We start from the raw sequence: 17,965 nt of genomic DNA, 5'->3' as shown, positions 1-17,965 counted from the left end.
CCCTTTATGATTTGTAGACTTCAACTCCCAGAATTCTTGAGCCAGCATAGCCGGCTCAGGAATTCTGGGAGTTGAAGTCCACATGTCATAAAGGGGCCATCGTTCCCCACCCCTGTTCTAGACGGTGCTTGAATGAGGTGGGGAGAAATAGGGTGAGACTTGGACTTCTTCCTGTCAGGTATGTTGATTGACAATTGATATACAAAAGTTGAGTGAGTCAAGGAAGCTGAAGATTTGTCCTCAAGAATCAGGTTTCAAGAACAGGCAACCCAGAAAGAGGCGTTTGATATGGTCTCCTGGGACTACACTTTCTGGTTTGGTCTGAGGGAAATTACACATTTCAATGCCTTTCCACTAATTAGCATGTCACCCATGAAAACTAAGATGTTAATGAGGACTAATCTCAGGAGTCCTTTATTTCTACATTTGAAATATCCAAGCTTGGTGTGTGGGGGGTGTCTTTTGAGAAGTGATAGAAACCATAGACAGACAGACAATTTCTAGCTCAGACTCAACCTCTCCAAAACCGAGTGGCTGTGGTTTCCGGCGTCCCGGTATAGCCAGCTGGCTCCATCGCTGACTATTGGGGGTGAGATCTTGGCCCCCTCAGAGCGGGCTCGCAACTTGGGCGTCCTCCTGGATGCACGGCTGTCTTTAGAAGATCATTTGATGGCTGTGGCCGGGGGGCTTTTTATCAGATTCGCCTGATTCACCAGTTGCGTCCCTTTCTGGACCGGGACGCCTTGCGCATGGTCACTCATGCCCTCGTCACTTCCCGTCCCGACTACTGTAATGCTCTCTACATGGGGCTCCCCTTGAAGAGCACTCGGAAGCTCCAACTGGTCCAGAATGCAGCCGCGCGGGTGACTATGGGAGCGACACAGCGCACCCATGTAACACCGCTCCTGCGCAAGCTGCACTGGCTCCCAGTGGTCTTCCGGATGCAATTCAAGGTGCTGGTTACCATCTTTAAAGCGCTCCATGGCTTAGGACCTGGGTACTTATGAGATCGCCTTCTGCCACTGATAGCCTCCCACCGGCCAATATGCTCCCACAGAGAGGGTCTCCTCAGGGTGCCGTCGGTCAAACAATGTCGACTGGTGACCCCCAGGGGGAGAGCCTTCTCTGTGGGGGCACCTGCCCTCTGGAATGAATTGCCCCTGGAGATTCGTATGATCCCTGACCTACGTAGTTTTCGCCGTACCCTTAAGATTTTATTGTTTCAACAGGCTGGGCTGGCTTAAGAACGAATTTTAATGGGTGTTTTAGTTTTTTAATATAGGGCCAAATTATTTAATATGTTTTTAAACTGTTTTTAATTTTATGGATATATGTGTTTATTGTGGCTATGCACTGCCCTGAGTCCCTCAGGAGGAGGACGATATAAAAATTTAAATAATAAATAAAATAAATAAATATCTTCCCTCTGTTTCTCCTGGGAGGCCTTAATTGAGAAAACAATTAACAAAACTACTTACTTCCTACTCTGGAGTTGTGGGTATCACTGGATCACTACCTGCCTTCATCACTGGAGGTTTTCAAAAGTAGACTGAGTAATCAATTGATCTGGATGGTATATAAGATCTCCTATTTTGAGCAGTGGGTTGGACTAGAGGACCTCTGGGTTCCCTTCCAGCCCTATGATTCTATGTATAGGTGGTCCTTGACCACAACTGAGCCCAAAATTTACGTTGCCAAGCAAGACAATTGCTAAGTGAGCTTTGCCCTATTTTACGACCTTCCTTGTGGCAGATGTTAAGTGAATCAGCGCAGTTGCGAAGTTAGTAACACGGTTGTTAAGTGAATCTGGCTTCCTTCATTGACTTCGCTAGTCAGAAGGCCTCAAAGGAGGATCACGTGATCCCGGGATACTGCAATTGTCATAAATATGGGTCAGTTACCAAGCATCTGAATTTTGATCACGTGACCATGGGGATGCTGCAACGGACGTAAAGTGTGAAAAACGGTCATGAGAGCCTATAGCCAGTCTTTAGCTAACATTTAGCAACCTTCAAGTTGGTTTCTGTTGCTGTCTGCTGAAATTCTCAATTAGTGCTGAAATGCTGGTGTCAGCGTTCCAAGTAATGCACCCATAGAAATTAGAACTCTGAGGCAGCCAGGGTTTCTCAAAGAACAGTTTTTTTATTGGGTAGATCATATTGGCACAACTGGTGAGTGGTGCGATGGCCTAAAGGTGGAACTCTCGCCTCACAATCAGGAGGTTATGAGTTTGATCCTGGGTAGAGGCAGATATTTCTCTCTCTCTGGGCATTTTGGGAATTGATCTGCTGAACATAGCTCCACATTGGCGACAGGAAGGGCATCCAGCCAGTAAACATTCAGTTGGCCAGACTCCACCCGGCAAGGGATTATGGGGTCATTAAAAGATGATGATATTGGCACAACTGGTGAAAGCTGACTCTAAAAGTTCCCGCCGCTTTCACTTAATTAAAAGTAAACGTTTCCCCTCCCCCACCCACCCAAGTCACTGGTCACGCTGTCCAATCCAGGAGCTGGCCTGTTGCTTGGTTACTTCGCCCCTCCTCTGGCCAGCCAACTGTGGGAATGTCCTTGGGTTCCCACAGGAAAGTTTTATTGTTTTGGCTACAAACCCCATCTAACTACCTATTTCCGCCCCCCTTCCCCTCCCCCCCCCCCGTTGTGTGGCAGCCCTGAATAGCCTCCAAGATGGCCTCAGCCATGATCACTTCAGGGTTGTGACCAGTGGTGAAATGTAAAATTTGTTACTACTGGTTCTGTGGGTGTGGCTTCGTGGGGGGAGGTAATGTGACTGAGTGGGCATGGCCAACTTTTTTTTTTTAACTTTTAAAAGCATTTTAGTTTAGCATTTAGTTTAGCATTTAAAAGCATTTTAGTTTAGCATTTAGGTTGTAGAAAAAATGCTTTTAAAAGGCTCTGACGATCCCAGCGGAGTTGCCTGATATGTCAGAGCCTTTTAAAAGCAGTTTTTACAATCTCTTCAGTCGAAGAGGTTGTAAATAAATGCTTTTAAAAGGCTCTAACGATCCCAGCTGAGCTGCACGATCCTCAGAGGCTTTTTTTTTTAACTTTTAAAAGCATTTTTCGGCTGAAGAAAAAACACTTTTAAAAGTAAAAAAAAGCGTCTGAGGATTGCGTAGCTCAGCTGGTCATGGGGGGGGGGCAGGGATTTTTGCTACCGGTTCTCTGAACCACCCGCCGCCATCGCTACCGGATCAGGTGATCCGGTCCGAATCGGGATCATTTCACCTCTGGTTGTGACAGATGGTTTCTCATTTAGTGCTGGAGTAGGAAAAGGAAGGTGCCTCACAAATGCCTGGCTGGTTGTAGCTCCTCAGCGTTTCTGCTGGAGCATGAAACTGCTGGGATCTGCTTCCCCTTTTGGCTGGTCTGCGCTGATTTGGTGAAGTCCAAATTTTGCTCCTCCTTGACCATTTAGTCACCTCCTGAGCTTGACAGCTGCTTCACTCCCTCGCTTGTACGTATCTCCTTTCCGCTTTCCCACACAACGCAGATCTTTCTCCAAACGCACCTACGCAGCCATGCTCTGGTGCTCTCAACATTTTCCTCTTATATTTTGGAAACAAGCGTGGGGGGGGGGAAATGCTCTTCAGGCTGCAGTCCTGAAATTCTAGGGGGGGAAAAAAGGAGGGAAGGAACAAATTTAGGATGAGCATTGGAAAGCTTTTCCCCCACTCAGTTTTAGAAGATTATTTCTAGAGGGTATTATTCAAATATGGAGCTTCAGCTATTGAGGTCCCCTCTGAAATGGTGCAATGGAAGAAGAAATGATTTATTTATTAATAACTACATTGCCATAGTTTTCCCATAATTTTTCTGTATTGCAATTATTGGGAAAATTCCTTCCTTTCTTCCCTCCCTCCCTCCCTCCCTCCCTCCCTTTCTCTCTTCCCTCCTTCCTCTTCAAATAATAAATAAATGAAAAGAAGGGCTAGGGGTGATACGATAGCAGTCTTCCAATATTTGAGGGGCTGCCACAAAGAAGGGGGGGGGGGTTTCAACCTATTCTCCAAAGCACCTGAAGGCAGGACAAGAAGCGATGGATGGAAATTAATCAAGGAGAGAAGCAACCTAGCAATTTCCTTACAGTTAGAACAATTAACCATTCTGCCTCCAGAAATTGTGGGTGCACCAACACTGGAGGTTTTTAATAAGAGATTGGACAGCCATTTGTCTAAAATGGTATAGGTTCTCCTCCCTGACAGAGGGTTGGGTTAGAAGAAAGACCTCCAAGGTCCCTTCCAACTATGTTATTCTGTTAATCTCGGTTCTTTTGTCTTTATATCTTGCCTACAGATAGGAAATGTTTTCACCTTATATTAGCTTTCCTTGAGGGCTCAGGTGGCTTTCAAGAGCTACAGGAAGCTATTTGGAGACATGATAACATTGGATGTCCCCGACCACCACATTTTAGACTGGAAAATTTGCCATTTGTAGCTTGTATCCTTGCGATTTATATTGATATTTTTTTGATTCTTATTGTACTGTATGACTGTCACTGGGTGTTGTGCCTTGTGATTCTTGATGAATGTATCTTGTCCTTTTATGTACTCTGAGAGCATATGCACCAAAGACAAATTCCTTGTGTGTCCAATCACACTTGGCCAATATGGAATTCAATTCGATTCGACTCGACTCGACTTTACTCGTCTCGACTCAGTGGTGTGCTTGTTAAGCGAGGCTGTCAGCTTTGGAAGCCATATTAGGCCAGAAGTTTCCATGCTGCCACCTTCTCCTGTGTGGGAAAATAGGAGAGGGGATTTAGTAGAGGGGTTGTCTGTAGACATAATAGCATTCTTCCTGTTGGTCAAGGTCAGGGTGATCCTGCATCTGGAGAAGGAATGGTCGGAGTGATGTCTCGAGATGGGACGGCAGTTGATTGGAGCATGTGATCGACTGAGGAGTGAGGGGATGGTTTTGGGGTTTTTGATTTACTGAGGGAAAACCCGGACCTCTCAGATTCGGGTTTTCCCAGATGTGCCAATTTACCTATTCTAGTAAATAGAACTTTGAAAGATGCTCGCTTCAGAGTCTTTACTTGGAGTTGGGTTTTTTTCTGGAACGCTGACAGAGGCATCACATGGCTGTACCCAATTTTGCAGCCATTTTTTTGCCCTGGTCCTTAAGTGAATCACCACAATCCCCATCACCTGATTCAAGCGTTGCTGGGATGGCCAGAACATGCAGGACAGGTTGCGAGTGCCACTTATTTAGCGCTGTCATAACTTCGAACTGTCTCTGAATGAGTTGTTAACCCGTATCCAGTCCACATTCATTCAACAACCAGTCATTGGCGACAGGAAGGGCATCCGGCCAGTACACCCTCAGCTCCATTCAGTTGGCCAGACTCCAACCCCGCAAGGGATTAATGGGGTCGTTAAAAAGGAGATGATGATTCATTCAACAATCAGTCATTCTTGATTTTCTTGTTCCATCCCTCACACTTAAGTAGCTCCTTCTTACCTCAGTCAACTTGTATGTTTCTCCTGATACGCCCACCATTTCCTTCTCAGAAATAAGCCCTTAAGGGAGTGTTTTTTTCAGTGGTTTGTGGGTGTTAAGGATAGGGATGGGAACAATTACCCAATTTCAAGGAGAAAAAAAGAGGCCAAACCAATGCCAAACATTACAGTTAGTCCTCAACTTATATACTGTAACTGTTCACTTAGTTACCGATCAAAGCTATGACAGCACTGGAAAAAAAAATGACATTTCCACACTTACCATTGCACATCCCCCTGGTCAAGAGATCAAAATTCAAGACTCTTGGCAACGGATTCATATTTATGACGGTTGCAGTGTCCCGGGGTCACACAATCCCCTTTTGTGACCTTCTGACAAACCAAGTCAACGGGGAAGCCAGATTCACTTAACAACTGTGTTACTAACCTAACAACTTTCAGCGGTTCACTTAATCACCGTGACAAGAAAGGCAATTAAAATGGCGGCAGAATCCAACTTAAAAACTGTCTCTCTCAGCAATGGAAATTTGGGGCTCAATTGTGGTCGTAAGTCGAGGACTACCTGTGCAGCCCTTTTGGTGATGGGAACGGCCCCATAACCGCTCTCAGGGGCCCCTCTTAATTTGGAATGTAAAGTAGACAAACTGCTGTTGAAATTCAGTGACTGAATTTTAGGGCTTAATCTGAAGGTGCTGAGGAGGTCTGTGAAAATTGGCTACTCCTGAATGTATATTGAATGTTCTTGTTGCTTCTAAAATGGCTGCTTTCAGGAGGTTACTGAAAGTTAACATTTTCAGAATAAGTTGGAAGTTGGAATAAGCTGAAGCAGGAGCTATACCCGTGATGGCGAACCTATGGCACACGTGCCACAGCTGGCATGCAGAGTCCTTTCTGCGGGTACGTGAGCTGTTGCCCAGCTCAGCTCCACCGCAAATGGGTGCACGCCTCCCACCAGATGATTTTCAGGATGCGTGAGGGAGCGGGGCACATGTGGGAGACATGCATGCATGTGCGGGAGTCGTGCATGTGTGTGTGTGGGGCGGGAGGAGCGTGTGCATTCACCGGGGCAGGCGGAGCATGGGGTGTGGGGCACCCCCCACAGCCTGTTTTTGGGCCCAGGAAGCTGCAGGGAGGCCTACTAGACCCAAAATGGGGGGTCACGGGGTCACACGCGCATGCGTGGGGGGAGAGCATGGGGGGGTCGTGCATGCATGCACAGGGCCCCCTGCATTGCATTATTCGTGCCGAAACACACAAGCACTTTTGCGTGCACGCTTTCAGCACATGGCAAGAAAAAGGTTAGCCATCACTGACCTATACCTATACATTTAACCTTAGCTGTTCAAGATCATAAGGGGACCAGAATGCCGTGTTTCTCAACAGTACTAGGCTGACACGTCAGCTGAATCCTTGGCTGGGGGGGTGGGGGGGACAGGACACTTCAGTGGTTGATTTTTTTTTTTCTTAACTCTCTGGATGGATTTGCAAATTGCAGGAAGTCCAAGCTGGTTTACTTGTTTGTGGTTTAGTGTGTCGAGTGGCTTGCAAGCCGTCATTTGTGACTTGGCACCATCAGTGGACCTGACCCGTTTGAATTTGCCAAACCAGATTGTCGCTTTGCAGAATGTATGAACGTTTTCTCTGGTTTTTCTGTTGTGCAGCTTGTTGCAGTACACTTTTGTGGGGAACATATTTATGGTGCCGGATGACCCCTTAGGACGAAGTGGCCCTACCTTAGCAGACTTCCTGAAGAAAAAAACAAAGTGAGTATTTCTGATCCGCTTCTAACAAATATATCCCTTGAGCTACTCTGACCAGGATAGGTTTACATTTGAAAACCCAACGCCTTGTAGTTGGATGGAAAGTAAATAGCTTCATTCTGAGTCAGGCAATAGCAATAGCACTTAGACTTATATATCGCTTCATAGTGCTTTACAGCCCCTCTCTAAGCGGTTTACAGAGTCAGCATATTTTCCCCAACAATCTGGGTCCTCCTTTTATGGTCCTTGGAAGGATGGAATGCTGAGTCAACGTGGAGCCAGTCAGGATCGAACTCCTGGCAGTCGGCAGAGTTAGCCTGCAATACTGCGTTTTAACCACTGCGCCATCTTGGTTCCTCGAACTTAAGTCTTGGGGGTTTTATGGGAGGGCATGTTTTTTTAGGGGATGCGGTGGCTCAGTGGCTAAGATGCTGAGCTTGTCGATCGAAAGGTCAGCAGTTCAATGGTTCGAATCCTTAGCGCCGCATAACGGGGTGAGCTCCGTTACTTGTCCCAGCTTCTGCCAACCTAGCAATTCGAAAGCATGTAAAAAATGCAAGTAGAAAAATAGGGGCCACTTTTGGTGGGAAGGTAACAATGTTCCGTGCACCTTTGGTGTTTAGTCATCCTGGCCACATGACCACGAAGAAGTCTTAGGACAGCTCTGGCTTTTCAGCTTTGAAATGAAGATGAGCACTGCCTCCTAGAGTTGGGAATGACTAGCACATATGGGCGAGGGGAACCTTACCTTTACCTGTGTTTCTTTCAAACTATAATTCAAAGTACGTTTTAATCCATTACTCCGTACATTCTCCCATTTATCTAACTTTATATTATACCCAAAATTTTTGGCCCGTTTTACCAGAGACTTTTTTTTACACATTCATCTTCCAGGTTCCTCTTGACTATTAATATTTTATATACTTTAGCAATCAAGTGGTCATCTCCAGAACCTAAAATAGATATCGAATTCAGATTCAACTCCTGTGAAAGCAAAACTTTTTTTTTTTTAAAAAAAAACAATTTTAAATCCTTCAAAAATTCTTCAAGTTTCTTGGCCGCAATGCCCAAGTAGTTTCTGTCCAACTTCATAATCTGCGACTTCTTCCTGTTCCTCTACGCAAGTGCCATTGGGTGAGGTTAAAGCTAAAATTTCCTTTGAGTTGACTTCTAGTAACCTCACGGTGAGGTTTCTACGGTTTCTTCGACAACCACAAGGAAGCAGTTTGTTCATGACGAATTTCAACTTTCTGGTCTAGCTTGCAATCTTGGGGTGGCCGGTGAAGTGGCCTTCGGTCAGTTATGAGTCAGCAATCTCTCTGAAGCAGGAGATTCCCTTCATAATCTAAGCATTAACCAAGCTTAGCTTTGCATGGCAACTGAGAATCATAGGCTGCTCTTGGTTGCTACCACAATGGACATGTCTTAACTCTAAAGACTACGGCTTGGTAGTGAAAAACAGATCTGGAATGGCAGGATAGCAAAACATGGCAGGGAACAGGTGGTGGCGGTCGCTACCAAACATTTCCCAATTGCCACCTTTCCCCTTTTTCTAATTCTACAGAAATTACTGTTCCTGGACTTTTTGTTTTTTCTTTGTAGGCGTTTCGCTTCTTATCCAAGAAGCTTCTTCAGTGTCTTCAAAGAAAACCCAGAAAGTCCAGTTGCCTCTTGAAAAAGCACCTTTGGGACAACCATGACCAGGATGACTGAGAATCTCCATAGACATACAGTCCCTAGAATTCTTGGTTGCAACCAAGTTGAAGGACTTCTGGCTTCTGTGGTGATAAATAGTGGCAGAGCTCCATCTTATGGCCAGAAGTGGGAAGAGCCTGACATTTTAAGTTGCCACAACCAATCCTTTGTTGTCATTCCTTCGTGTCTCACCTTCCAATTATTGCTCAGTCCAAAACATCCCAGGTTCCATTATGGTATCTGAAGTATTTCAACTCCTTTGCTAATTTGTTTTACAATCATTAACAGAGGGATACAATCAGGATCAAGTGAGGTACTAATACCACTCTATAAAGCCTTAGTAAGACTACACCTAGAATACTGCATCCAATATTTTGGTCACCACACTATTAAAAAGATGTTGAGACACTAGAAAAAGTGCAGAGAAGAGCAACCAGGATGATTAGGGGACTGGAAGCGAAAACATATGAGGAACGGTTGCAGGAACTAGTCTAGTGAAGAGAAGGACCAGGGGAGACATGATAGCAGTGTTCCAGTATTTGAGGGGCTCCCACAGAGAGGAGTGGGTCAAGCAGTTTCGCAAAACACCCGAAAGCCAGACAAGGAATAATGGATGGAAACTGATCAAGGAGAGATTCAACCTAGAAATAAGGAGAAATTTTCTGACAGCGAGAACAATCAACAGAACAGGAACAGAAGTTGCCTTCAGAAGTTGTGGGAGCTTCATTACTGGAAGCTTTCAAGACGATACTGGACTGCCATTTGTCAGAAATGGTGTAAGGTCTCCAACTTGGGTGGGGGGTTGGACTAACTCTGTCAACTCTGTCAATCTCTATTAATTTGTTTTAAATTCTGCTTAGATTACCCTGAGAAATCCCCAGTGGTGCATAACTCCCACTGGCTTATCTTTTTGGATGAATTATTTTCTTATTTATTTTGTTAAATTTATTTGCTGCCTATCTCGCTATGGAGCTACCCTAGGCAGCTTACAACAATAAAAAAGAAGCAAAATGAAAAGCTGGATAAACAGAAGTAAAAGAACAGAGTAATAAACAATGACAAAGGAACACAACGAGGATAAATACATCAATATGATAACCAAAAAGATGGTTGGGTAGAGAGCAGAAAGCAAGTGGGGGAAGGGAAGCAGAGTCTGCCATCCATCTAACAAGCCACCAATTAAAATAATTAGTTAAAATAATTGGTTAAACCAATAATTGGTTAAAAATAAGCAAATTGCTACTTCTAATGGAGAAACTCTGATTAAAAAAAAAAGGCACCCATTCAGGGGTGAAATTTACTTACCTTCGCTATCAGTTCGGAAATGTGAGCGTGCACACCTCCTCCACACTGCGCATGTGCAGAGGATCAAAAACGGGACGTGATGATGTCTGGGCAGGTGGGTGGAGCTTCCCACCACCAGCACTACCAGTTCGCCCGAATCGGATAGAACCAGTTGAATTTCACCACTGAAATTCATTCCATTCCATTTCTTGCAAAACCAGGGCGGAATTTTAATTTTTCTTCCTTTTTCTTTCCCCCCCACCCTCTCTCTATTGCAGAACCAAATATCCCGATTGTCACTCTTTCAACGGCCAGCCAGCCCCCCTGTTCACGCCATCACGTCCTATTGCGCAGACAGAGGTCCTTCAACTCAGGGACAGGAGGCCTCCCGCCGGTTCAGTAGGAGACTACAGGAGAGGTCGGCAGGACAGCCCCATCGAGAAGGAGAAGCTTCGCTCCACAGAGGAGACGGAGTGGCTGAGGAGCAAGCTTTTGGAAATTTTTGAAGGACAAGACCGAAAAGTGGACTTTGTGCTCATCCGAGAACCTTGCTGCCAAGACCTGAACAAGCTTTCAGAGGCCATTCTCAGTTTTACTTTCTGAGCCAGCCTGGTGGATGATTCCTTCTTGTGTTGTTGATCTAACCCAGTTGCCTTCAGATATTGAACATCAAATGATCGGCGTGGCCTTTGTGGCCATTGACCATGGAGGAAATGCTTCAGGAACGAAGAACTAAAGATTGGACCCTGCAAAATGCTTCGGTCCTGAAGCCTGAGGCATTGTTGTTGTTATTGTTTTCCCCAGGTTTCCTTAATATTAGATGAATCTCATCTTTGGATCAGATTGTCTTCCCTTCAATAATTGGAGTTCTCTCTCTCTCTCTCCATTCCGGAAATGTGAAGTTGCTTGCAGGAAGCTAACACCCTACATGCAATAGGACCGACCTAAGCTATGAGAGAGCGAAAGACTTTCGAGATGGAATTATTACTCCAAATAAATTGGTCTTTTGCTACGAGAGAAACTCCTTGCAGGATTTCTCACTGTTTTAAAACTTCAATTCCCAGCATCTAATCTTGGCTCCGTTTTAACCAATCAGCGAATTCTGTGATAAAAGTCATGACTTTTGTAAGCTTTCACTTTAAAAAGGATAGAGATGAGGGGTTCTTGGTGCTCTCTGAGCTTGGTTGTTTCCTTGCAGATGTTTTTACTACCCAAAGTAGGTCACTGATTTAGCACTGATATTACCTAGTTGGGTAGTGAAACGTTTGCAAGAAAACAACCAAGCTCAGAGAGCACCAAGAACCCCTCCTTTCAACCCTGAGGAACAACTATTCTCTTTTATTGGTAGTGTTGCTTAGACAGAACTTTCATTTTAGGCTTAACGAAAGGACCACCGTTGTATATTTTCAGCATATTTTGATTGGAGCCCGGTTTAATATTAAGACGCATTGCAGGTTAAGTGTCTTGCTTGATAAAAAAAGCTGCTTTAGACTTCTACAATAGCTTTCCTCAAGGTGGCAACCTCCAAATGTATTCAGTGTCTTCAGGTGCAGTTATCGATCTTGCTATTCAAAAAACGATGGGAATTGTTTCACGCATCTAGGTCAACCAGTTGGAAGAAAAATCTGAGCCTCCGATACCGATAAAATCGTGTTTTATGTCTTTTGAGTATGGTGCCAAAATCAATTTTATGCAGAGGTTTTTAAATTTTTCCTTATGCAATTCAAGTATGTCTGGGGCGCTCAGTTGTTAATACTATCTCTTATAAATAATAGGTGATTTTTAATAAAAATAATATTTAAAATTATACTTTTGTAGGACCGAGGGGGAAAAAAAATATTGCACTGTTCCTCCGAACTATTTTTTTGAAAGCTAAAAATAAATCTTGTTTTCTGAAAACAAGTGTTGTGTGCTTATACTGCCCTCGAAGTATCTTGGAATTGGTATGCTGTTGTTGCTAATGGGCACCAGGTTGAGGAAAGCCAAAGTTATGTAATGCAGGTAGTTCTTGACTTACGACCACAATTGAGCCCAAAATTTCTGTTGCTCAGCGAGACAGTTGTTAAATTTTGCCCCATTTTATGACCTTTCTTGCCACTGTTAAGTGAATCACTGCGGCGAATAGTGGTGGCAAGCAGCAATGATCCCCACCGCCTAGAACAGCTGATCGATGGTATTCTGGGAGGCCGATCCAACTGCCAATCAGCTGCTCGGCAGCAAAGGCTCCAGCGTTCCCCAGTGGTGGCAGCAGCTCAGCTGAGTTTACCAGTGGTGGGCGCAACGGAGCGGAACCCTGACGAGCCACATGCTGGGGCTGCAATAACGTGCTGAAGCTGACCAGGCTGTTTGCTGTTTGTTGCAAAGACGCTAGCCAGATGAATACCAGATGGATGCTGGGAGGCAGAGGCAGATTTTTTTTCTTGTTTTCCTCCTCTAAAGCTAATGTGCGTCTTGTGGTCCAGTGTATCTTATAGTGTGAAAAATATGGTATGTGCTAAGCTAATCTCCTTCCCCCTTGAGCAACCTCACTCTATTACAGCCCCCTCGACAACTGTCATCTCCCTAGCTTCAGAACTTTAAATAAAGTATCAACTGATTGTTGTCAGATACCGTATTTTTCAGACTGTAAGATGCACCGGTGTATAAGACGCACTTTTGAAGAAGTAAGAAAAAAAAGGTTTTTGCCCTCCCCGGCCCCCAGGGGCACTCTGCAGGCCTCCCAAACCCTCAGCACACCCCATTTTTCACAAAAACAGGCAAAAAACGGGGCACGCAGAGGGTTTGGGAGGCCTTCAGAGTGCTCCTGAGGGCTGGGGGAGGGCAAAAACACAGGTTTTGCGAAAAACGGGCTCATTTTCCGCAAAAATGGGACGAGCGGGGTGGGGCTTCGGGAGGCCAAAAATGGCTGTATTTGGTGTAGAAGACGCACCATCATTTCCACCCTCTTTTAGGAGGGAAAAAAGTGTGTCTTATCCTCCAAAAAATATGGTAAATTCCATGAAGGATGTAAAGATACAGGGTTCAAACGACTGCAACAACATGTCATGTAAACCATCTCCAAGATGGAAACTTTTCTGAAGTGGAGAAAACCAGACTGATGCGACACGAGTTTCTTCGTCCTGCGAACCTCCCCCCACCCCCATGTTTTTTCATGGGAAAATCCAACATTACTTTCTCGGAACTGGAATACAAGTAATCACTGCTTAATGATGGTAATTGGGACCGGGAATGCTATCGCTATGTGGCAGTCGTAAAGTGTGACATCCCATGACTGCACCAACTTACAACAGTCGTGGCAGTCCCAGTTCCTGTTGTTAGGTAAATCTCATGCAATTCCCATAGTCACTATGATCTGCTGGCTTCCCCAATGACTTTGCTGGGCAGAAGCCGGTTTGCAAATGGGCATCACATGTCTGGCATGCTTGCAATACTGTCATCGCAAGCCAGTTGTCCAGCTCCTAAATCGCACATACGGGTGGGTGGTCCTTGACTTGAAACAACCGAGCCCCAAATTCCCATTGCTAAGTGATTTTGCCCCATTTTACGACCTTTCTTAACCCCGGTTGTTAAGTGCAGTCACTGCAGTTGACTTTGCTTGTCAAGAGGACACAAAAGGTGACCATGTGATCCCCGGGACACTGCAACCGTCATGGGTCAGTTGCCAAGTGTATGAATTTTTATCATGTCACCGTGGATGTGTTGCGACGGTCATCAAGTGCAAAAAATGGATCATAAGTCTCCTCACCCCCCTTTTTCTAGTGCTATTGCAACTTTGGTCACTAAATGAACTGTGATAAGTTGGGAACACTCTGTACCAGTGGTGGAGTTTCACTTATCTTTGCTACCGGTTCTCTTGCGTGCATGCGCAGGGCGTATTTGATGACGCCCGGCTGGCTGGGCAGAGCCTCCCACTGCTACAGGTTCGCTTGAACCAGAGCAAACTGGTAGCAAGCCACAACTGCTCTGTATGTGACTCTAGGGATGTTGTAATGGCTGCAACTACACAAGGACCTGTTGTAAATCTCTCCCTTCCCCCTGTTCAGACCTTCACAATTTCAGTCGCCGAACAAGGGGTTGTTCTGGGAAGACTTCCTGTAACTTGCAACCGAAAGACACAAAAGGAAGTAGATAAATACACACATTTATTTAATTCTTCCTAGCCCTGTTAAAAGCTTTCGTCCTGAAGTCCGACTTCAAACCTCAGCCTGTGGCAAAGGTATGTTTGTAGGGGGCGAAGGATTGCGGGTGATCTTCAGTGACCGGCAATACAAGATGGGCGTCTTACCCAACCCCAGGCAGTAATGCCACCAGTAAAGCTTTTGCCTGGGCTGCAAGATCACCCGGAGAGGTTCTTCTTCCTCTGATACTTCTTCCCACTCTTCTTGCTCGGTCTGAAGTCCCAGCCCTCCGTAGATCGTAGGGAGGGCAAAGTGGTGCTGGAGAAGAGAAATGGCCAGGGATTCCGGATTCACCGATTTGTCAACATGAGCTTTTAGCCCAAGTTCCAAGTTCGAATAGCCAACCTTGCGGGATATTTCATTGCTGCTGGGCATGGGCAGGTCGGTTTCATTGGAGAGGAGTTTGAGGCACTGCCACTGACTGAAGGCAGTGCCGTGGGTGATGGACAGTCCACCTGGGAGGAATGAGACCACGTCTGGGTGGATCGCAAAGGACACCTCCTCGTGCCCTGCAGTAGTGGCAAAACGGGTGCCGCAAAGCCGTTGCTCCTCGTCCATCCTGAAGCAAGCCATGTGGGCAGAATCAGCACCATAGTAGTACAACCCATTGAGAAGGGGGGGTTCCAAGTGGATCTCCTTAATCAAGGCCCCGGTGGCCAGATCAGTCACACACAGGACCACCGCTCGTGACAGGAAGAAGATGAAAAAACATCCCTCGCAGAACGCATACTGGTCTGCTCCACAGCAACTGGGGTGCAACGGGAAGACGTCCGAGGGCGGCTCGGAGTTCAAGTCTGGCACTTGGCAGAAGGAGTCGCCGTTGAGGAGATAAATGGTTGAGCTGCTGGGGTCTCCCACATAGTGGTCCTTTCCGCGGCAAGCAGGGTGGAGGGGCTGTATTTTGAGATCGTGTCCTGAGCAGAAGTCAAGCGCTTGAAGGAAGTAACCCAAATCTGAGCGGACCACGAAAGCGCCGTGGCAAGTGACGAAGACCCCTGAGCCTGGGGAAGCCATCCGGGGAACGATGGAAGCCATGGAAGAGACTGTGGATTAAAAATGATAGTTTAATGAAAAACCATTTTAGACATTTGTGCGATCTTCCTGATACTGTTACACTCTAGCTCACGAGTGTCAAACTCGCCACATCATGTTGCCGTGACGTGACGTTTCGCGACATTTTTCTCATTTACGGAACTGGGATGGGCGTGGCCTGTGCATGACACATCCTGCCTGCTCTATCTCCTTGCAGCCCTCGTAACAGGCCATTCTAGTTCAGGCTCACTGAGCCATGACTGAGTACAATTAGAGAGCCACCCAATGGATTAACTAACTAAGCCATCGAATGATTAAGTGACTAAACCACAGCTACCTGGGCCCAACCACTAAAGCATAAACCCTTGTTTGGAAATCACAATGCTGACTGCCAGGAAGACCACACATCTAAAAATTGCCAAGACTGGGAAACACAATTAGACGTTATCCTCAATTTGATCAGTAATCAATAAAATATTTAATTACCAGTCTTTTATTTGGTGTATGAACGTTCTGCATATACATACAGACCTATAGATGGTTATGTGTATCTGTTTAGGTGTGTGTATGTGTGTGTATTAATATGTGTGTGTGTATATATATATATACATATGTATATCTACATGATTTTGTGTGTATATATTTCTATGTATATATATATATATGTGTGTGTGTGTGTGTGTGTGTGTATGTAAGTTTTCACGGGTATATATGTGTGTACAGTTAATATCTCGGGTTTCTTCCCGTGTAATGGCAAACATATCCCTAGAAGGGTAGCAGCGACGTTTCGACAAAATCACATTTGTCATCTTCTGGCTGAAGTTCTTACATGCATGCATGCATACATACATACATACATACATACATACAATTTATATTTGCTGATAAAGAAATAAAGGGATAAAATAAAAATCCCAATCCAGGAGTCTTCACAGTCGCTGACATTTTTGTGTTGAATTTATATTTACCGACAAGGGAGATTAGTATAGATCTATTTCAAGCTATTTAGCTCTCATCAGCTAGCCATACCCTTACTCAGATTCGAACTTGGATAAGGATTCGAATCCGAGTAAGGGTATGGCTAGCTGATGAGAGCTAAATAGCTTAAAATAGAACTATACTAGTCTCCCTTTATTTCTTTAATTTAATTTGGTATAAAATGGTTTGTCATGAATGTGACTGCTTGAGGGCTCCTGGATTGGAGCTGAAAGGCAAAGGGAAGCAGTATGCTCCCTCCCATATTGGGGTAGACCAGGTGCTTCAACAGAAAAAAACACACACACACACACATATATATATAAATTTACTACTGGTTCTGTGGGTGTGGTGTGGTGGCCATGGCATGGCTTGGTGGACGTGGCAGGGGAAGGATACTGTAAAATCTCCATTCCCACCCCACTCCAGGGGAAGGTTACTGCAAAATCCCCATTTCCTCTCAATCAGCTGGGACTTGGGAGGCAGAGAATAGATGGGGGTGGGGCCAGTCAGAAATAGTATTTACCAGTTCTCTGAACTACTCAAAATTTCTGCTACCGGTTCTCCAGAACTGGTCAGAACCTGCTGAAACCCACCTCTGACACATACGCACATACATACTCATACTGTTTATGTATATGTAGGGCTGTTTATACACACACATATATACATACACACAGGATTGTCTTCCTTCCTTCCTTCCCTCCCTCTCTCTCTCTCTAAACGGGATTTCTAACCCAGACTGCAACTGACAATCCTCACAAAGGTTTATAATTTCTTTCTTTCCAAATCAGGGTTGCGGATCCATTGCCAACTTCTCATCATGGCCCCACTCCAAACTCGTGACTCTCCTCCATTTCCCCTTTTCAGGTGGGGAATTAAAACTTGGGTTGTTGTTTTTCTCACTTTCTCTTTCTCTCTCCCTTACTCCCTTCTTTCCCACACCGAATTAGGACAACCCTAGGCCAACTCCGGGTCACAAAACCGGGTGCGAATCCTCACTTCCCAAAATTGGCAGAATATTTGGGGAGAACTTGAGAAGAGGATACCCAATGCAGAGGGTGGGGAGAGTCTGCAACCTCGGTCCCTTTAAGACTTGCGGACTTCAACTCCCAGAATTCCCCAGCCAGCAAAGCTGGCTGGGGAATTCTGGGAGTTGAAGTCCGCAAGTCTTAAAGGGGCCGAGGTTGCAAACCTCATCTGCAATACAGGCTGCAAAATCATTGCATTTAACAACAGCGTTGTTGTTCAATGCAAAGAAACCACCGCGCTGATCCGCCGCGGCTTCCCTGTTCCTGCTCTGGGTGAAGCCCTAATTCGGCCAAACTTGCAGGAAGGGGAGCGGCAGGGCAGAAACGCAGGCCCGGACGGAGGCAGGCAGAGGGGGAAAAAAGGCCGCGGGACGAAGGGGAAGAAAGCGGCAGGCGACCCACCCGACCGACCCTCACCTGCTCAACGGCGGCGGCGACGGAGAACCACGCAGCGCAAAAAGGGGGAGCCACGCGGCGGCTTCCTGGGGTCAGGCGGGCATGCGCGGCAGCCGTGCTCGGCTCCTCCT

General features: G+C 45.7%; 2 protein-coding genes across 6 annotated transcripts in view; one reads left to right on the top strand and one right to left on the bottom strand.

Annotated features, from left to right (window-relative positions):
- The window catches only part of KHNYN (KH and NYN domain containing), a 28,496-nt gene extending 16,375 nt beyond the window's left edge, over nucleotides 1-12,121 (top strand). For 4 of the 5 annotated variants that reach the window (XM_034411470.3, XM_034411471.3, XM_034411472.3 and 1 more), the window contains exons 7-8: nucleotides 7,145-7,246; nucleotides 10,501-12,121. In XM_034411470.3, the coding sequence (XP_034267361.2) occupies nucleotides 7,145-7,246; nucleotides 10,501-10,825 (427 nt within the window). In that variant the 3' untranslated portion in view covers nucleotides 10,826-12,121. Of the gene's footprint in view, nucleotides 1-7,144; nucleotides 7,247-8,845; nucleotides 9,055-10,500 lie in introns of those variants that run through there. The other variant, XM_060691004.2, reaches the window with a different exon arrangement.
- Nucleotides 12,122-14,347: 2,226 nt separating this feature from the next.
- Nucleotides 14,348-17,964, bottom strand: LOC148113889 (uncharacterized). Its single transcript, XM_087891775.1, has 2 exons — nucleotides 17,856-17,964; nucleotides 14,348-15,443 (listed from the first exon to the last, which is right to left on the bottom strand). The coding sequence occupies exon 2, from the start codon at nucleotides 15,433-15,435 to the stop codon at nucleotides 14,416-14,418; it is 1,020 nt and encodes a 339-aa protein (XP_087747901.1). The 5' UTR covers nucleotides 15,436-15,443; nucleotides 17,856-17,964; the 3' UTR covers nucleotides 14,348-14,415.
- Nucleotide 17,965: the final 1 nt, after the last annotated feature.

This window comes from Pantherophis guttatus, chromosome 4 (assembly GCF_059756535.1).
Source record: "Pantherophis guttatus breed Tessera chromosome 4, ASM5975653v1, whole genome shotgun sequence".
Taxonomy (NCBI): Eukaryota; Metazoa; Chordata; class Lepidosauria; order Squamata; family Colubridae; genus Pantherophis; species Pantherophis guttatus.
Note: the sequence above shows the minus strand (reverse complement) of the source record. Positions and strands in the feature narration are given on the sequence as shown.

Excerpts from the sequence above, each read along its gene's own strand:
- LOC148113889 (XM_087891775.1), bottom strand. The coding sequence starts at position 15,435 with ATGGCTTCCATCGTTCCCCGGATGGCTTCCCCAGGCTCAGGGGTCTTC.